The 21667-nt window shown below is 38.8% G+C and overlaps 1 protein-coding gene across 1 annotated transcript; it reads left to right on the forward strand.

Annotated features, from left to right (window-relative positions):
- The first annotated feature begins 10284 nt into the window (after window positions 1-10284).
- Window positions 10285-18738, forward strand: LOC139123095 (uncharacterized). The gene is made up of 6 exons (XM_070689085.1): window positions 10285-10473; window positions 11681-11722; window positions 15860-15951; window positions 16539-16723; window positions 17028-17145; window positions 17934-18738. Exons 1-6 carry the CDS (start codon window positions 10434-10436, stop codon window positions 18048-18050), a joined length of 594 nt encoding a protein of 197 aa, XP_070545186.1. The 5' UTR covers window positions 10285-10433; the 3' UTR covers window positions 18051-18738.
- Window positions 18739-21667: the final 2929 nt, after the last annotated feature.

A 21667-nucleotide genomic window follows, 5' to 3' on the forward strand; every position in this document is an offset into this window, starting at 1 on the left:
TTAATGTCCCGGTGTCGTTTATGTCTATTTGTATATTCGGGTGCTTGACATTTGGGAAAATCTTTGGGAATGCAGACGCACGCAGGCAGTGTGACCCATAGCGAGAGAAAGGTCTTTCCAAAAATGCGAGAAACTTACGTTACTTCCAGGTTTTCACGCTGGGCCCATTCGTTCAGTACAGGCTCTGCTATTGGTTAGATTTGAAATTCGCCTACGTGACTTAATGTAACGCGGGGTCTTTTAAATCTGGAATGTAAGAAACGACAAGATGCGATGAAAAACCTGCTGATTTGTCCACTTTTCATTTGTAAGAGGTAAAAAATGTTTGAGTATGATTGAATGTGCTCTGACCCTACGTAGAATTTTACCACTTCCGATGCTTGCTCGGTACATTTTTGGCGATGGAAAAAAGTGTGTGAAAATGAAGCGACACACCTTGTGTAAAGTTAGGCTGTATTGACTATTGCAGCGCATGTGTATAGTAAGGCTGTATTGATTTTTGCAGCGCATTCTTTGTTCTTTTCTGCAAATACTATCATCAACAACAACAACAACAACAACAACAACAACAATAATAATAGTTTTATTGATAATAATAATAACAGCAACAAATTGACTGAGTCCAAATATACTTTTATTTTTCTTCATTTTTTAAATATTTAATCATCATCATCATCACCATCATCATCATCGGAGCCTGAGGTCCCTACAATTCATCGAGAAAAGCTATTCCGGCAGCAATATTTTAGGGCAGGGGAAATTTTAATTTTGCTTGGACAGGGGACATATTTTTATCTGCCACGGAGCAAATTTTTATTCTTTTTTGTCGGGCAGGGGAACGGGATTGGTGAAAAAACTAGGAGAGGGGAAGTTACTTGTAAAAACGGGGACAAGGGAAAATCGACAGATTTTTTATCACAAGGCAGGAGAGGTTCATGTCTGCAGGGGAATGATAAAATTTTGAGGGGATTTTTTTCCAGGGCAGGGGACATCGACAAGTTATTTCACCACAGGGCAGGGAGCTTCAAAAATACACAATGAGGAGGGGAAACCGACAAAAATGTTGGGAGTGGGTAAAAATGAAGTTTGAACGCGGGAGGGTAAGTCGAAAAATTTTTAGTTGGAGGGCAAATTATGAACAGCTAAATACCTGTAATTACTCTCTTGACTTAAAATTAGTTAGTTCACACTGCTTGTCATGCACAATATATCTTATCATAATAAGGGCCCCTTTAAAAGTGCACTGTTCGTTCGCTGCACCTGCTATAGTACCCGCTAGCCCACCAGATATTCACGCGTCGATTCCTTCATCAAAGTTTCCAATCTTAGTACACTTTATTCACCAAACAATCTGTGGACGTAGCCAACTAGCCATCTAGAAGTTTGCTATCCCAACCCTGCTACTTTAAAAATAATATTTCGCCTCAGAACGTCAAGAAGCATAAGCAGTCTTGTGATGGAGGGACTGTGCATTCAGTTATATGTGAACTCTGTAGGTTGGACCATTTTAAGCATTAAGAGATCCGTAAAGCGACATAAAAGTAATTAAGTATGCTAGTCGAAATATACCATATGTAATTATAGGACGATAATATCTATTTATGTCCGTATCTATTCAAATTTAGGAGCCCTCACAAGTTTGAACGCGTTTGTTAACAACGACAAAGAAAATGGAAGTCTCTCGATGGCATTGTTCTGTATTGTACTCTACTGTAGTTATCGTATCGCATCGTTTCATTTGCTTCGTTTCATCACGGTCGGACGATGGTTTCGTACGGCATGTCGTCGCATGGTATTGCATTTTATTGCATATCAGAGTGCCGTATCGTATCGTATCGTATCGTATCGTATCGTATCACATTGCATTGTATTTAAATAATAACACATGAGAGCGAGGGCAATATCACGATTTATTGCCCAAGCTCTCATGTGTTATTATTTTTATTACACCGAACAAGCAAACATGCAAAGAAACAAAAACACAAAGACTTCTTCGAATACAGTTCGCCTTCTGAGTCCGGACCTCAGCGTAAAATGTTGTCAGTGCCGAGTCTAGGGTTGCCGCTAAAGTTTGCCGATCTCCTCGGTGGCGTATCCAAATTTGTTGCTTGTATAGTCGCTGAACACAGAAATTGCATTCCTCTTGCCATTTTCGTTCGTTTGCTGTTTACTTCCATCAAAATATCGTCTATACTGTGCCGGTGACAGCTCTGCAGGACGTTTCGCAGCCATAAGTTGCCAACTGCAAAGTACAACAAGCGAACGACAATTTGTTTTGCGCAGAAAGGAGGCGCAGTAAGTAAAATGACGTCATCCATGTAATATCAAATGCAGAGGGCATCATCAAGTTCGCAGAGGGCATCATCACATTCGCAGAGGGCATCATCACGTTCTTTTACATGTCACGTGAGTCTTGTTTAACCAATGGCAGTGCACGCTGAATGAGTGAGGTGTAATAATACATTTTATCATATACCTATGCCCTGTATTGTGTCTGTACTGAGTTCAGTGACATGATTTATCATGTTGATTTGCTTGTCAATAAAGTGATACGCCCTGTTGATTTACATATGAAAGGAATGATCAGCGCGTCTTTCATTCATTCAATTGAATATTTGCATATGAAAAAGTGATACGACCTGTTGATTTACATAACAAAGCCTGATACGGCCTGTTGATTTGCATACCGGACTACTTACATGTTGGTGCCCTAATCAAACAAACCATGGTGCCACGTCTATGATTTTGACTTTGACTACGATATCATGTCCGATCTCCAAAAGTTGCAGGGTTTTGAAGCATAGGAAATGCGGGGTAACTAATAAAACACATGTGTCGATATCGGATTAACCTGCTAGTAGTGCTACCAATTTGAACAAATTAAAGAGCAGACATCACACCGTACGGGCACTGACAGATCGATGACAGACCAGCTGTTCCGTCCGTGCATAAGCACAGACGCGCAAGACGACAAGCAAAAGTGCTATCGGACATGTCGGAGGACCGGAAAATTCAAAAGCACAACTTTCAAAAATATCATGTATTCATGGGAAATGAGTTCTGGAAAATAATACCAAACACAACACTTGCATGTACCGTAGGATTCGGTATATATCCTACATGTTTGAAGACAGAGTTCAAGCATTTCTCTGCTCAACCGTAAAATAATTGTCAAGAGCTAGTATATCAATCCGCCGTAGCAAAATGACGCAAACAAATGTAGTCCATCAAGAAAAACCACAGTGAAACGTATCATATTTTAATATACGAGATTTATTCATTCAATAACGTGGGCATAGGTATATGATAAAGAGGTTATCCCTCGATATCACCTCTTGGTAGGGTCGTATTGCTGCTCGTGCGGTTGTGGGCCGCATCACACTCGTCTTCGACTCGTGTGATGCGGCCCACAACCGCACTCGCAGCAATACACCCCACAAGAGGTGATATCGAGGGATAACCTCATATTATTGCATTGCATTGCATAGCATTACATTGCATTGCATCGCATTGCATTGCATTGAATTGCATTGCATTGCATTGCATTGCATTGCATAGCATTACAGTGTATTGTATTGTATTGTATTGTATTGTATTGTATTGTATTGTATTGTATTGTATTGTATTGTATTGTATTGTATTGTATTTGTATCGATTTGTATAATATTGCATACTTGATGATAACGTTCCCGACAACTTCATTCCACCGCTACTATACATAGTTTTAACTTCATTTAAATATGAATCGAAGTGGTATTGAACGTGGTACCATGTCTCAATTAAGGTCTGTGTTTATCTACATAATCCACTTGTGCACAACACGCATGTGTAACTGTATTTACAAATGTCCTGTTCGAGCGACGGTATGAAATTTTCATGAGAATTATTTTATCATGATAATGTATTTTATTCAGCACAGCCTCGTTCGTGGCCAGCATTTGGTTCCATCCGCTGCTTTCGTAATGCTAGTGAGCAGTGACTTTCTTGATTGTTTAAGTTCAGTGTCCAAATGAACTAACATTATGAATGAACCTTATGGGTTCGTTTGAAACGATCTTTCTCCACCTGTGTAACACAGAACGGAATTTTGGCGTCAATAAATATTTTTGTAAATGTATTTCTCGCGCTACTTTTATTTAGTTTGTGAAAAACGGTTCTCAGTTCTACTTTAAATCATGTCGAAGTGCTCGATTTATACATGTCAATGCAAGCCGTGCTAGTGTGATTTCCAATGCCATTGTTGACAACTGAATTTTAGTCGAAACACCGTCCCTCCGGTGCGCGCTCGGCGGACGGTGGTCGAGACTCGAGTTCGTCAACAGTAACGGTACTGCAGATTTACTCGAGTTGCGTTGTGCTGCTAAAGATACTACTACTATCTTGTATTTTAACACATTCCAAGGAAAAGCAGAACAAGTTGTATTTTTCCTAAGCTTATAAAGATTTAATGTTATTGTTCCTTTAATTCTCGGGTAGTAATCGAGTCATGACAATATCTTCGCGTCAAATGTGACTTTCTCGGGATTTCGGCCCTACGTCTGTATTTTTATCCCTTTTCATAAGTGTTCTGCTTTCCCTGCCGAATGTCCAATCATTCCTTTCCCCCCTTGCGTAAATTTGACATTTTCCATCCATCCGTACACGCAGCTAGATTTTTGCATCAGAAATCCACCTCGCTTTCCTACAATACATGAGATATAGTGCGAGTAAATATGCAAATTACAGCCCATTTCCGTGTCACGCAAGTTTCGACGGGTATGTACGGGGAATAACGATTTGTGATACTGTTACGTGCAGAGAAAACGAACAAAAGGGTGAACTCAGCAGTTAACGTTTAAACAAAATTTATTACGAAAAAAAAAACTAATTGCTAAGTCAGGGATAGAGTACAAGCTTTAAAAGTGTACAGACTACTTATCTCAGCTGGGACGGCAAAGCTCCAGTCTCAGAGTTGTAACAGTCAGTTGAATGAATGAACAGTCCTTGCAGGCTTGCAGCTGCACAAAGTCCACAGTATAAATCCAGCGTTGACAGTGAAGGTCTTGAAAAGTCTTGAGAATGACTACTGCTGGAGTTTATAGTAACACACAAGAGACACGATCCCAAAAGTCTGACTGGAAGCTGTGCACGTCCCTTTTATAAAGGCATATAAGAACAATCTAGAACTTTTATTGACATGCTAATTACTGTTCTAAAATTATCTCCCTTACACAACTAATCAACTTTCCAGAACATTCCAAACATGACTAATTGAATTCAAGGTTGTGAGGTCATCAAGGGCAGTGACCTTGGGAATGTTCTAGACTAATTGAACTCAGGTCATGATGAGTGTGGGGGAAATGACCTACATAACACACCCCCTCTTCAAAAAAGAAAATTTTTCAAAGAAAAATCTTTCTTTTACAAATGTAATCTTGAAAGGATTAAGTACTCAATTTTGTTTTACTCTAAAGTAAAATTTCTTGAAAATGAACAACAATAAAATTTCTTGAAAGTGAACAACAATAAACTCTAAATACGAGAGAGACAGTCTGCAATTAAATTGTCTCTGCCTTTGATATGTCTAATGTCAAGATTAAACTCCTGTAACATTAAACTCCATCTTAGCAATCTCTGATTTTTGCCTTTAAATTTCTGCAGAAAAACAAGAGGGTTGTGATCAATATAAACCACTATTGGCTGATTTGAAGAAGTAACATAAACTTCAAAATGCTGTAAAGCTAATATCAAAGATAAACACTCTTTTTCAATTGTAGAGTAGTTTCTCTGAGATATGCTAAATTTGCAAAATTTGTTAAAAATAGCAAACAAGATGATCTGTCCCATGACTATCCTCTTGCAATTTGGTATTGGAAAACTCGAAATGGCACTGAACTTGGCATAAAGTATGCATGGCAAAGTCCGGTTATTTTATTGAGTTCGATAAAGTCATTGTTCGGCAAATACTTGGCTTCCTCCTGGAGATATTCCGCTTTCGCAGGATTCAGTCCGTCTGGATGTTGTTCCACTGGATTACTGTCGCAGACATCTTCGGTGTGATAGATGATGTTTGTCCTCGTTGAAATATCTTGGAACAAATGTTCATGGATTGGTTCTTTCAGCTGTTGTTGTTGTTCTGGCTGGAGGTGTGCCAACTTTGTAGACTCCAGCTTCTCCAGGATTTGTGAGTTCTGAAGCTTGACCGAGCCCAGCTTTGAGTTTAGAGTATTTTCACTCAAGTCAGTTTCAGTATCACTATCTTCATAATGGCCAGAACTGACGGTACTGACAGGCTGAGTTATAGTAGGATTATCCCTATCCAAATATGGCTTAAGCATATTTATGTGACATAGCTGCTTTTGTTTTCGCCTGTCAGGTGTTATTATGATGTAATTTAAATCACTCAATTTCTTATCGATTAGATATGGCCCAAAGTAACGAGCATGGAGTGGTTTGCCAGGAATTGGAAGTAGAACAAGAACTTTTTGACCTGGTTCAAACTTCCGTTTTGAGGTGCTTTTATCATATTTGGTTTCATTGACTGCTGAGATGACTCAAGATTTTCTCTGGCTAATTCACATGCTTTAGAGAGTTTTGTACGAAAATCTGACACATATTGCAAAATATTCAGACAATCATCGTCGTCAGACAGGAATTTCTCTTTAACGAGCTTAAGTGGGCCACGGACTGTATGTCCAAATACAAGCTCAAATGGGCTAAAACCAAGAGACTCTTGAATTGACTCTCTAACAGCAAAGAGCAGAAAATGAATTCCTTCATCCCACTGCTTCTCTGTGTCAAAACAGTAGGTCCTAATCATGTTTTTCAAAGTTTGATGAAATCGCTCAAGAGCACCCTGACTTTCTGGATGATAGGCGGATGACCTATACTGTTTAATGCCTAGCTGATCCATTACTTGTTGAAAAATTCCAGACATAAAGTTGGAGCCTTGATCGGACTGGACACATTTAGGGAGGCCAAATAAAGTGAAAAATTTGACTAAAGCTTTCACTATAGTCTTTGTCTTTATATTTCTCAGTGGTATGGCTTCTGGGAACCGAGTTGATGTACACATTATTGTCAGCATGTACTCATTTCCTGATCTTGTTTTTGGTAGGGGCCCAACACAGTCTATTAGTATCCTACTAAATGGTTCTTGAAATGCAGGAATTGGCTGTAAAGGGGCCTTTGGAATGGTCTGATTCGGCTTTCCTACCATTTGACATGTGTGACAAGTTTTACAGAAATGTGTTACATCTTGCCTGAGATTAGGCCAATAAAAGTGACTGAGAATTTTGTGATAAGTTTTCCTGACTCCTAAGTGACCAGCCCAGGGCGTTTCGTGGGCCAGGCGCAATATTTCAGCACGATAGGGCTTTGGAACCACAATTTGATGTTTTATAGCCCAATCGTCATCAACCAAAACATCTGGAGGTCTCCATTTACGCATGAGAATACCAGACTTTGTATAATAGGAAACAGAGCTATCTGAAGTTTTACCTTCATCATCTACCCTGTCAAACAAAGACAAAATATCTGGGTCTTTGTGTTGTTCTGCAATGAGATTTGATCTAGAAAATGTCTGACTTTGGTCAGCAGAAGTTTTACTGGAAGTTTCAAATCCACGAGGGATAACGGAATGATCCGTGTCAAACACCTGACTGAGAAAGGTGTCATTTAAGTCAACATCTGTGACATTATTTTTGAGAGTATTTTGATTCTCGGAAGTTTTCTTTGACATGGCTCGAGTAATGGCACATGAAGGAAATAAATCGGGTATCTCTTGTTCAATTGGCTCTGGATCCTGATCTAAAGTAGGATTATCAGTCACAAGTGGATTAGTAATGACCTTGTCCCCAGCAAGGTCGTTTCCAAGAAGAAGGTGAATCCCTTCAAAAGGCAAAAAAGGCCTAATACCTAAAGCCACAGGTCCAGAAACAAAGTCCGAAGACAAATAGACATTATGGAGAGGAACAGGAATGTAGTCATTACAATCTACCCCCTTAATAAGAACTTTAGAACCTGAAAATGACTTTTCAGAAAACGGCAGGGTATCTGCCAACAAAAGAGACTGGGAAGCCCCGGTATCTCTTAAAATTTTGACAGGGGTAGCGGAAGAGAAATCACTAGAAAGTGATATAAAACCATCATGAATAAATGGTTCGAAAATACCCATAATGCTATCTTGAGAAGAATTGACCTTGACCTCATTAATTGGGATAAGAGGGGTTTAACCTCAGAAAATGTGTTGCACACATTATTAGACTCTAATTGAGTTGATGAAGAAATAAAGCCGGTGGGCTTAGATCCACTTTGACCACTCTGACCTTCACGTTTCTTTTCAATTTGAAACACTCTGACATTAAATGGCCGTCTTTCTTACAATAATTACAAGAAAGTGTACCAAACTGTTTGTCAGAAGGAGATTGAGACTTGGGATCTGATGATGTGGGAGTGTTACTTGAACTCTGTGAACTGTTGTCATTTGATTTTCTACTCTCCTTTGAAAAATTCTTGGATGAAAAGGAGGAGTTAAATTTACCTGCATTGTTTCTGTATGAAAAGGACTGGGATGGTTTGCTGAGAAATGAAGATTTGTGGGTCAATGAATAATCATCGGCCAAACGTGCAGCAACCTCCAATGTATCTGCCTTTTGTTCATTGATAAACGTCTTGATGTCACTCCGAATGCACCTCTTAAATTCTTCAATCAAAAAAGCTGTCGTAATTTGTCATAATTCTGACTGACCTTTTCAGAAGAACACCAGCGATCAAACAGTTGTTCTTTTGTTCGAGCAAATTCAACATAAGTTTGATCCTTCACCTTCTCACAATCCCTAAATTTCTGACGGTAAGCTTCAGGCACCAACTCATAGCCCTTGAGAATTAATTCCTTCACAGAATCATAATTTGAAGCCTGCTCTACTGACAACTGAATGTAAATTCTCTGGCTTTACCCACCAAAGCACTCTGCAAAAGCATAGACCAGGACTCCTTAGGCCAATTCAGACTCTGAGCAATTTCTCAAAATGAAGGAAATATTTATCAACATCCTTTTCTTGGAAAGGGGGAACTAACCTGAAATGCTTAGTGATGTCAAACTTGTCTGAAGGGAAGAATTTCCTGATTGTCCAAGCTCTAAACGTCTCATTTCTAACTGTAGTCGATGTTCTTCCAATTCTCTCTCCTTTTCTCTCTGTCTTTCTTCCATTTGTAATTCTTTGTCTTTCATTTGTAATTCTTTGTCTTTCATTTGTAATTTTTCCTGCCTTTCCCTTTCTTCCATTTGCAATTTTTCCTTTTCTAATTCCAATTTCTTAAGCTCCAAATCTGCCTGTATTTCTAATTCTAATTTTTTGAGTTCGAAGGAAGACTCAGGCTCATAATCTTTTAAGGCAGACTCCTCAAAATGGCCAGAATTAACTAAATGTTTTGCAATCTTGAACTGAATTTCTCGCTTGCGCATAGATCTTTTGACATCTACTTTAAGAAATTTGCCAGTGCTATGAGGTTGTCTTTTCTGAGGGAATTAAATGTGTCCTGATCAAGGTCATCCATAAATTCGTCTGGCTTGAATTCCGCCATGATTGAATTTCGCTGAGTTCACAGTATACAGTAGTTTTGAAAAGGCTGTCAAAATGTTGTCAAACGGCTCAAAATATTCGTATCCCGGACAAGCCCCCAATTGTTACGTGCAGAGAAAACGAACAAAAGGGTGAACTCAGCAGTTAACGTTTAAACAAAATTTATTACGAAAAAAAAACTAATTGCTAAGTCAGGGATAGAGTACAAGCTTTAAAAGTGTACAGACTACTTATCTCAGCTGGGACGGCAAAGCTCCAGTCTCAGAGTTGTAACAGTCAGTTGAATGAATGAACAGTCCTTGCAGGCTTGCAGCTGCACAAAGTCCACAGTATAAATCCAGCGTTGACAGTGAAGGTCTTGAAAAGTCTTGAGAATGACTACTGCTGGAGTTTATAGTAACACACAAGAGACACGATCCCAAAAGTCTGACTGGAAGCTGTGCACGTCCCTTTTATAAAGGCATGTAAGAACAATCTAGAACTTTTATTGACATGCTAATTACTGTTCTAAAATTATCTCCCTTACACAACTAATCAACTTTCCAGAACATTCCAAACATGACTAATTGAATTCAAGGTTGTGAGGTCATCAAGGGCAGTGACCTTGGGAATGTTCTAGACTAATTGAACTCAGGTCATGATGAGTGTGGGGAAATGACCTACATAACGATACAAACGAATTTATTCCGGGACATGTAATGGCCATCAGGTGGGTCGGTGTGATACCCCCTGGCTAATGCGCCTTAACTAGATGAACGTTTTGTATATATAAAAGCGGCGTTGAGTAAGGACATACATACATACGCAGTCAGAGGGACTGTATTACGAGTAGTGAGATTGTCCGCGGCGGTCAACGCGTCGAAAGGAACGATGGGGACCGGAGACAAACTCGTTCTGTTCATCTGCACAGGTGAGTATATACCACTTGTCCTACATCATCAACTTTCACAGAATACACTGAGAAAACCAGCGCATGAGTATACTAGCCATGCCACGTTTCCAACATCAACGCGCACATACCCAGTGCATGTACTATTAATATCACTGTAGCCTGGAATTATCATGACGTCAAATATGCAAACAAACAGATGTTTCCACGGAACGAGCTCGCTAAACAGGCTCATCTGATAGAATGAGCTATTTATACGATGGCAGAATATCCCAAAACGCTTTGAGTCTGTGAGGTAACGAGCTAGCATTTTAACAAACAAATGAGTAGAAATTGAAACATTAGCCTGAAGTAAATAAATCTGTTGGGGATAACATCAACAGTAGAAGATCCGTGCTTTATCTAGGCTAATGGCGTACTCGATCATGGAATTTTTGCACAAAGTGCACATACGAAGAAGAAAACGTGTTACGCGTCACACTGAGGTTTAAGGTTACACAAGTTATGTACTGCGCACATCTGATCGTGAATGCTTTGCTGTTTATATGTAATGTTTGTCAGTATGTTTGGTACTGACATGTTGTAAGTCAAGGCCTTAATTCACAGGTATACAAGGCCTTTGTACTCAATTGTTCTCAAGTATAATGACTGCAGAACAAAATGATTATGTTACATAAACACAAAGGATGTGGAAATGTACTTTTGGTGGTTCTTTACTGAACGCAGTGACGCCCAAATCTCCCCCTCACTTTGAAGAGACACAACAACAAAACGAACAATACTGATAAGAATAACAAAAACAGTTCATAGCGAACGAACACGAGATGGATGAAAAAACACTGAGTTTAAGCTCGATGTACCATTGTCATGGACGAATATTCTACTGGGAAACATACGTTTACTATGGTCTAAGTTGGCAAGTCTTCAAAACAACCGCAGGAAGTGAGAAAGGCTACCATTTGCACATTCTTAGACTCATCCCAAGTCTGTGGGTCTATTTATATCTTGATAGAAACTTAATGGATTAACCTGTAGCAAACTTGTCGCGTTTACATTTATGGTGGCGTGTTCGTAAAGAACAACACCTTTGCTGACCAGAATAAACTACGGAGCGCGCCCGAGCAAGATACAAAACGAAAGCCTACGTCACAGAGGTTTACGGTATATACAGAAAATACCGAGCGACTTGTAGGCTAGTCTAACCTATCTTTTTATATTTTGTTTCCAGCGTTAGCTGTAAGTTTAGTGGGCGATGCATCTGACATGCCAGGTAAGCCTTTAAGAATACGGTTCGATCAACGTAACTCTTTGCTATAAATCTGCTGAATGTTAATTCTCAATCAGCTGTATAACTTTAGGGGTATTTTCCCGTGTCTATTACCTCAGTCTTAAAATATATATCATAATGAAGCATTCGGTGTTCAACTTATCGACTGCGCAGGTGTGTGATGAAGTCCAATGTTATTGCTGACAACTGAATTTCTGTCCGAGCTAGAATTTATAATTTATCAACAATAACAATGTCTTCTGGATACAATGCCATGCGTTTGCACGGCTGAAATTTTACGTTTCGACATACTTTAAGGCGGACGGTAAGAAAACGACTTTGCTTATGGAACAAAAGTGATGAAAATGAAGTTCAACGCCATATGTACCAATATCATCAATATTTTCTGATGTGGTTTTATTGCTATACGTTACTTTTATTTAAATGGATTCATTGTTCCTACCTCCGAGTTGTTCTTGCTCAATTTGACTTTCAACGATTACATATACGTACGATATGTAATTTATTTTGGTGCTTGTACCAGTTAGTGGAAATTCTTCTGTGTGCCTTGTGGTGTATAATTTGTTGCAAGCTTTCTTCTGATAGGCCTGAAACTGGCAAACCCTACCGTCATCGGAGCTCGGAGAATGACCATGTTTTGACCAAGTGAACACTTCCCCTACACACCAAACGGGCAGGGCACTTTCACTGCTATGTGGTTCATTGAAGGGACAATGTTTTTATCAGCTCTATCTAAAAGCAAATGACCTTTACTAACTTGATGACAGTTTCATCGGAAAGCAAAGGGCTGACACCATTATAATACAGAATGTCAACAAGAACTAATGCGTGAACTAGGAATTGATAGCTGCTTTTTAAAGGTATACAGTCACCTGTAATCTAAATATGCCCGTATATGGTCAAAGGGGGCGTTCCTTAGTATTCAAAATGCCCATGCGAGGGCGCTGTTTTTAAAAAGCGGCCACCCACTTAAAATCTGTGATTAGTTAGATTTTCTCTTTCCATGGTAACTGTTGCAAAAGTGGAACAGGTGACAGGATATCTTTCAGTGCTTAATATGTGAACGCGAAGAAAAGTAGAAAGTAAGCTTAGCGTAGGAAAACTATCCAAAAATACCACAAGTTGTCGGAAATGAATTAACTCGGTAGGGAATTCATATTTTACGTACAGTGTTATTGTCATATTGACTAACTCCAGATAAGGTACTACCTGCCTCGGAAGTGAAAGACTCAAACTTTTTCTCAAACTTTCCTCAGCAGAACTTTTAATCATTCTTTTACCAAATCAAAAATAAAAATCAGGGGTCACTCTGCAAAGTTTGGTACTGCAGAAACAAATTACCTAACATTTTCCGAGATTTTATATTCAAAATAGCCGCGATCCCCATGTCAACTCTATGCGGAAAATACAATTTCCGATCTTCAAAAACTAACACCCAGCTTTAAAATGTCGAAATGAGTCCCCACAGGCAGTAGATCAGAAAAATATTGAAAACATTCGAGAGTTTGAATATCTGTCGCCGAGGCGCATTCTACCTTAAATTACATACAGCATTGACAAGCATTAGCAGGTATCTTCCTCAAATTTCTCGTGTTGCAAGTATCCATAATAATAACCAGCTTGCATGAATAGAGGGAATTAACCCAAGGTTACGAATAGTATGCCACCTTCTATAGTTGTCAGCAACATTTAATTGGAGCGGTTCGTCTTGGTTTCCCCTCCCCTGCTCCCTGTATTAGTAACCTCGAAACCTTGTTATGGTCAGGCCTCGGGAAAGGCTGTCAGAAACTGGGGTAACTTTTCAATGTTAGATAAGGCAAGATCTTTATGTATGTAGAATAGATGAATGACTCCACTTTTGTATTACGGGTCACAAGGCAACGACGTCGTGTGCAAAAGTTATGAAAGCATTTCCATCATCAAATTTACATTTTATCTGAAATCCTGATCGTGCTACCGAAGGGTACGGTCACTTTGTATAAGTCGTACAAATAACTCATGGTAGAAAAGCGTCTACCGCCATAATATAAATGTTCGAATCTCTGCTCAAGATCCGAAGATCATCTCCTCGTATTGTTTAATCGCACTTGAATGCGAAATACGGTGGCTGTTCTCAAAGCTGTTGAACGGAAGAGCGCCCTCCGGCGGTGTCCTCGGCTGGCATTGTGTAACGAAGTTTGTTGCAGGTCAATAACCCTCAATAACTGTCATGTACAACAGCGTCAAAGTATTGTAGACTTTTCCCGTTTGATATGATATTTGGTATTTTCTCATTCTTTGGAAATGATAATTATATATCCTTACCTCTACCTTTCACTCTGACAAAGTATTTGAGAATTCATACACGAGTTGTTTACCTGCATCAAGTGAAAACAAACAGAATGACTTGATAAACTTTAGAAGTGAAAAATGGATTTTAACTACACTAATAGTCAATGCTAACAAGAAAGAGTGCGGATATAAGAAAACAAAAATATTGCAGCTTTAAACGAACTAAAGTTATATTTTTCACTCACACGATAATTTATCCAAATTTAGTTCAAACTGTGTTCATGGCAACATTTGGCAACCCATTTATTTTTAAGGCAGTTGGCGTCTCGAAATTGAACGACTTAAAACTTTTGATCAAACTTTTCCCTGGCAACTCTCAGCCATTTGCTTTCAAAATGTAGAATAAAAATATAAAATGTACTCTACCCCCGCGTCAACTCAATGAGAAAAATTTAAATTTTCGATTTTCGCAAAACTAGTTGGGTGAACATTCTTATTTATCCTAAGAGCTTCAAAATTAGCCCCGAAAAGTGGTAGATCAGGAACGTTTTGGGGCAATTGAAGAGTTGGAATATCTGTAGTGTACGTTAATTGAACGACATAACTAATGACGATGAAACCTATGCAAATACAATTACCCTGGTCACATTCACCAACCGTTGAGCAAGACGCCCTCCCCAAAATGAAACTATTATGCTTTCGTCTTTTGACCACGATAATCATTTTCTCATTCTGATTTACCTTCCACAATCCGATTTTCATACCATCCACTTCCACATTAATTGTCTTACCCTCTTTAGCTCTGGAATACTTTATCGTGTTGTACAATTGCTCTGTTCTCTCCCTATCCCGGCTCTCCTCCCTAGCAATCTGCCTAGTTATCCAACTATCCCTGTCCCCTCTACTCTACTTTTGTCCTACTCTACCAACTTTCTGTCTAACATGCCCCACAGGCCGTCGCCCAAACTTCTTAACAATCAACTTTTAGATAATGACCCATTTTCTTGTTACGGCAGTGTTCGCCTCGAAAGTGAAAGACTTAAACTTTGCTCAAACTTTCCTTCAGGAATCTTTCAGCCATTCTCTTTCAAAATCAAGAATAACAATCGGGGGTCACCATGCAAATTTTGGTACTAGAGAAACAAAACACCCTAGATTTACCGATATTTAAAATTCAAAATGGCCGCCATCTTTGTGTTAACTTTATGGAGAAAAATAAAATTTTCGAATTTCGAAAAACTTTGCCAGTGAAAAGTTTTCTTACACTAAGAGCTTTAAAATGAATCCCCAAAGTGGTATATCAGAATAGAATTGTAAAAGTTTGAGAGTCCGAATATCTATCCCCGAGGCGGAACTCAATAAGATGTTGCAGCTATAGGCTAACAGTGAGACGTATTTGTTCTGTGGAAATCTAACACAGCCTGTTTTATTAGTGACTAGTCCTCAAAATAGGCAATCGAGTTTATGAATGGCTCTGAGTTGCGTCACATTCAGCGGATTACGTTGATATAATCAACCAGACCGACTTGCAATAAGTGTGCGAGTTTATTAATTGCTCATATAGATAATGAATTGGAACCAAGGGCAAATTTGACACAGAATAAATAAATAAAACAGAAACATTCAAAAATATTTTTCAATTCAGATAAACCAGAGAAAAGAGCAGTGTTTTGAGGTAAACTATATTATATTGAACTACGATTTGACGCTTTCTCGCTCTGCTGGTTTCATTATATGCGACCAATTTTCGTTTTCACTTTTTTCCAATTTTGTAAGCATCTTTAAATATCGCCTGTGAGTAATTCGACCTGTAACTAATACCCTTCGTTCACTTTGTACTGTTGTTAGGTGAAATTGTCGTGGCTGGTTGTACGGTGATGCCCAACAAAAACTACAAGGGACCAGAGACAATCAGAGGCGAAGTCCGTATTGTGCAATATGTAAGTATGACTACGTAAAATATTCAGCTGCCAGGATAAATGTTTTTCAATATGATAATGAGGAATTTTCATGATAGCCTACGTCTAAATCGAAATAAGATTATAAATAGTTTGTTTCTCATGCAATGGTGCACATCTTTATGCGCATTTATACCAGTCCTTGTCTGGATTTGTGGAAAGATGAAAAAGCAGGGCATTTTATATGTAAAGCCCTGCAAATTCATAGCATCTGCAACTTCTGCACCATTTTAGATATGTTAGCCCCCGACATATTTTTCATTTATTCACGTGGACGATCGAAATTTGTAGTCTTTCCATTATGAATAATATATGAATTTAAGTCATTAAGGTTGGCCTAGAATACGCCTCTAGAACGAGCATTCTGACTCTCAACGTTTTACAATACGTTTTTAGACCACTTGTGGGGGCTCATTTTGAAGCTCATGGAATTAGTGGCATAGTTTTTTAAAAATCGAAAATTCAACGTTTCCACATAGTCAGGCCTAACACAGTGATGGCGACCATTTTTAATTTCACGAATACAATTACCCTCCTGAATAAGAAATTTTTTCCATTTCTTTTCGAAGGCTGGAATTGATGCTATCGACGGTGTTGCGATAAAGGTTGATTTGACTGGCTTTGATCCATCCAAGAACAAACTACACGGCTTTCATGTCCATGAGTTTGGAGATCTCAGTGGTGGTTGCGAGTCCACAGGAGGTCACTACAATCCATTCAATAAACACCACGGCGCCCCCACCGATAAAGAAAGGTAAACTTTTGAATCGTCCCAAGTCATCATCCTCGTATCAATCAATGTGTTCTTCAGAATCCGTAAAGCCATAAGCCCGCCAACCAATCCATCTGGACAACATCTACTCATTTAGTTACTCCTATGAATGCTGCTGTACATATATTATTTGCGTCATTTAAAAACGAAACACAGGTGTTATGGAACACAACAAATAATCTTTGTTACTATAGTAGGACATTTCCAGATCCGAAGTACAGCCTAACTTATTCGAAATATAATTGAAGATTAAAAGTTGTTTTATTTTTTGCATGTATTTTTTCAGACACGTTGGTGATCTCGGAAACGTTAAAATAGACTCCATTGGAAATGTCAAAACAGTAATTGTTGATGATGAAGTTTCTCTGGTGGGCAAACATTCAGTTATAGGACGTGCATTCGTGGTGAGTTCTCTCCCATCGAATAAAAAATTATGTAAATATGGTCAAAAGACACAAGAAGGGAATCAAACTGCCAACAGTACAGTTAAAATGAAATTAGCGTCGACAAGATACTTGCTGTCGTTGCAATTGCTAATCGTAGAAAAATACTGTTGTCTTAGAGAATTAAATATCAGCATTGATCCAGACGTGCGTACCGAACGTGTATACTTACAAACACGTCACTTGTGACGTCATCGGGAACCCTGCCACGGGGCTATTTACAGTGCCAACGCGTGTCGAAGGAATTCTACCTTAGCGAGAGGATTGAAAGCGTTTGACGTTTGTGATTGGTCGGAAGCAACAACAATATCATACATATACTATATTCCTTCAGGCAACCTCATATTCACAACCACAATCGGTGACAACGGTAATCTCCTGAAACTAACTGGGAGCCTGATTTCCGATTGTTATCATACCTAAAGTCACAAATGTACTACTCGCATATTGACATATCTAAATTATCGTAATTGCATAAGGTTAGATTTCATTAGCGCTTTATTTCAACATCATATTATCAAAAGTGTGACGATACGGAATTTAAATTATCTCTGATACAGCATACCTATTGAACTGATAATGCTTCCAGGTTCTCGTTCTGACCTTACATAAATGTGCGAATATTGGACGTCTCACGAAACACCCTAACGTTTGTTTAGTATTTACATTGAGAATAACAATTTATACTCAATATATAATATAGTCTTAGTGGAGCTGATTGGTCATTATTTATTGCTGTTGTTGTCCAGATTCACGAAGGCGTGGACGATCTTGGACTAGGAGGCGATGAAGGGAGTCTGACAACAGGCAATGCTGGAGCTCGGATGGCGTGCTGTGTGATAGGTGTGAATTCTTCGCCAAAGTAAACTTCAAAAAACATATACAAATGATATGTGTTACAACTTATCCAGTCATAAATCGTATACAAAAATTATTACAGAACGTAAAGTAGAATTTTAAGAAAATTATTTGCAAAAAAATCCACCGGTATCAGTATTGTATTGCAAACTTTTGTTCACCTAGAATTAACTCATCCATAACGATTAAACGAAGCTTATGTTATAATGTTCAGTTTTTGAAGGCACTTTAAAAGAGTCATGTTCAAGTCATAATGAAAATCTAATAAAAGGGTATCGATTTTTAGAGTAAACATATTTACTTCACGCTTCATGTTTATTATTCCGACAGAGCAGCGGATGGAAAATTCCTTTGATCATTTCTGCATATATTTCATTTTTTATGCTTTTGCTTTTTCACGTTGCTGGGTCGTAACTTCTAGCAAAACTGATTCATATGGCGTATCAAAGCTCTGGAACTGTACGCCGGAAATACGATTTTTTAACGAAATATTTACATTTGTCCAAATCCAAGAGAAGCCGAGAGAAGAATCAATACGCACCAAGGATTCTGTTGTTGTTAACACTGAGTAATGCAACAAATGTCACATTTGACGTCACAAACCATATATCCGTCTGGATAATATTACGAATCTTTTGAAGTGTGCATTGTTAAATTTAAGGAAAAAATCGACAATAAAAAAAGTTGATATATAAACTGGCCCTCGTAAATCTTTATCTTTTTTTCGGTAAATCGCGGCTCAAGGGAACGTACAGAACATTTAAATATCGACATGTTCTTTCCACAGTTGTTTGAGCAAAGCTTGTTCACTTTTAGTACAGCTATCGTTTGTATAATGTGCAAAAAGAACTGTTAATTCTTTTCTACACAATACTCAAATGTTAGCAGTAACGAATCGTTTCAATTTACTCAAGCCGTATAGTCACTGACAGCGTTACGTTCGCCGCGGTGACGATTTTCTTCCACCACTCAATACAGAGAAGGTAGTCCGTATTCCTAGCACGGTCGCTCGAAACCGTTTCTGCTTTAGTATTCTGCCCGCAGGACGCCTTGCACTTTTACAACTGTACGTACTGTTTCATTGTGTCTATTTTCCCTTTTTAAAAGCAGGGGCTTTGAAGACGGCGACCAAACTCCTGAAATACAGGAAATAGCATTGAACTTCTAATTTGTGGTGGTAGTTCGCTGATTTTGCACAGGGCAACAAATTCATCTTTCAAAGCACTGAGGGCGCCCTACAAATTTGCGAAATTTGCATTCTGCTAATTCTGCTATAGTTATCAGCTAGAAAGCGTACCTTGGGAGTCGCAGTAAGGACTTCCCACGAAGATAAAAATGGCCGATTGTAACGTTATTACGATGATGAAGGACACAATTTTCTCGCACTGGGAATGAATTTGCTTCACAGATACTAGTAAATTACCTCGAACATCTTTGAAATTGAAACATAATACAAAATAATAATTGCATCAAACGACAGCATTTCCAATCCAAAGCTGTTTATCCATCAGCATACAATACACTGTTTGCCTGTGAGTATTATTCAGCCAGCTTTTAACACTGTGTAGCGTTAAATAGGCGACTAGTGTTACATTACAAATAACGCAGAAAAATGGAGTGGTATTTTTGAACGTATAGTGTGGTCTCTGAGCAATCCTGGCCTTCATGTTTGCAAGGTAAACGTACTCTTAGACGACGTGTCTTAAGTTCTCTGTCTCCTCAAGTCATACACAGTGTCATAGACAGGAGCATATTGTTGAATCACGCAAACGGTTTTCCCATTGTCCCTTTGCAAGATACTGTTTCGTGGAATCAAACTAATGTCCACAATCAAGTGTGCGGCTTTAAATGTTCCGCATATCTAGAAGCTACTCTCATTAACCAAAACGTGCCATGATTGGGATAAGGCCATTTAAACAAAATTCATTGTTTGTCGTCCTTGGATTTTTGAAAACCCTACAGGCCAGGGAAAAGAAAAAACACAGACAAAAACACAAATGTATTAAAATGTGACTAACACTAGTCCGACAATGTGACTTTGCTCGAAATTTCTATGCACTAGAACTGTTCAAATGAGACGTCTGCATAATCACGCATTGGTGAACGTGACTGACTAACACGAGTCCGAAAATGTGATTTTACTCGAACATTTCTACGCACTGGAAATGAGGCATCTGTACTCACGCATTGGTGAACGTGACTGTTCGCCTGCGATGAGAGAGAATATCACTATGCCATGTTGCATAATGGGAATGTTGAAGTTTGAACCTACAGAATCAAGGTTTGTGGAACCCAAGACCTTGACTCGCAACAGACGTTACGCAGGCAAGGAGTCGCCAGTTGTTTTTTAGTGCTTGCGCAAACCAGCATTGCGTCAGATAGAAGTCTTTGCCGTGTGTGATACCTTATGGATTGTTTGTAGTTTAGAGGAGACGACGATGTCAGCGAACCGAAAGACTTGCAAATACTGCAGCTATAATATTTGCGTGCCCTTGAAATTGGACAAGACGGAGTTTTTGGCGAAAACCTAAACCATACCGACATTGCGCATGCCTAAGTTTCGCGCCCGCCTATATGTAATGCTTTTCGAGAGAAGATTTCTAAGCTCAAGATTTCTGCATATTTTTCTAAAGCTGTTGTTTCCCCATATGTATTTTATCTTTTCTATTTGCGTTGGCTGTAATGATGATGATGATGATGATGATGATGATGATGATGATGATGATGATGATGAAGAGGAGAAGGAGAAAGGAGGATCACAATTTCTCACTATTACTATGACATTGTTTTTGTGTTTCCTATTAAATCACAGCCTGTTTACGGCCTTACCGCCAGGCCTACATCTTTGAAGAGGTACCTACATGTATCCATGCTGTACATATGAGAGTCAAGTGAATGGCTTCGGAGAAGGGAAACGCCGCAGGAAATGCTGCTGTAGAGCCGGCGTCATCAGGGAAATAGATGCAAAATATTTCCGAAGGAAACCTTCGCGTTTAGATGAGTTGAATGCTAGCCAACTGTCACGATCGATATTGAGTATGAACCTTACTCACAAAACAATCTCTACAATTCAACGTGAACATTCGTTGGCCTCTGTGCGCGTATCGTACATTCTACACAACTCCATCGCAATTCCATGCTCTACAGTTTCTCTTCTACGCTACGTAAAGGAAATATTACTTTTAATCATTTCTTATTTTGTTTCTGTAACATAAATAGCGAATAGCATAAAGTGTGGTAGGTAATTCGTATTTTCTATCAACAACATAAAAATGCCCTGAAAAAAGTCTGACCCAATTGACAGTCGACTTGTAACAGACAGTGTTTTTTACGCTTAATTGATTTAGGCAGGCAAATAGAATAGGTACAAGTTTCGGTTGTATATAATTTCTTAAGTTTCCCGAATCACCCAAGAAAAACATTTTGACATTACCCTGTTGTTACTGCTACACAAACGTGCATATTTACTTGAAGCTCAAGGGACGAAGTGACTAACATTTGAAGGTTTGCTGAAATCGAGAGTCAAAAGGTCAGAGTTGAAAACGATGGCGAGATTTCGGGTTTTACGTTCCTTAGACGTTTACATACAGCAAATGGGGTATATAATATCTTCTCGCTCCGGATA

This window comes from Ptychodera flava, chromosome 22 (assembly GCF_041260155.1).
Source record: "Ptychodera flava strain L36383 chromosome 22, AS_Pfla_20210202, whole genome shotgun sequence".
NCBI classification, from domain to species: Eukaryota; Metazoa; Hemichordata; class Enteropneusta; family Ptychoderidae; genus Ptychodera; species Ptychodera flava.

What these genes read in the sequence shown, in the direction of transcription:
- LOC139123095 (XM_070689085.1), top strand. Translation starts at nt 10,434, where the DNA reads ATGGGGACCGGAGACAAACTCGTTCTGTTCATCTGCACAG. An exon ending in CGATGCATCTGACATGCCAG is followed by an intron (nt 11,723 to 15,859) that starts GTAAGCCTTTAA and finishes TACTGTTGTTAG; the next exon opens with GTGAAATTGTCGTGGCTGGT. An exon ending in AAGTCCGTATTGTGCAATAT is followed by an intron (nt 15,952 to 16,538) that starts GTAAGTATGACT and finishes TTCTTTTCGAAG; the next exon opens with GCTGGAATTGATGCTATCGA.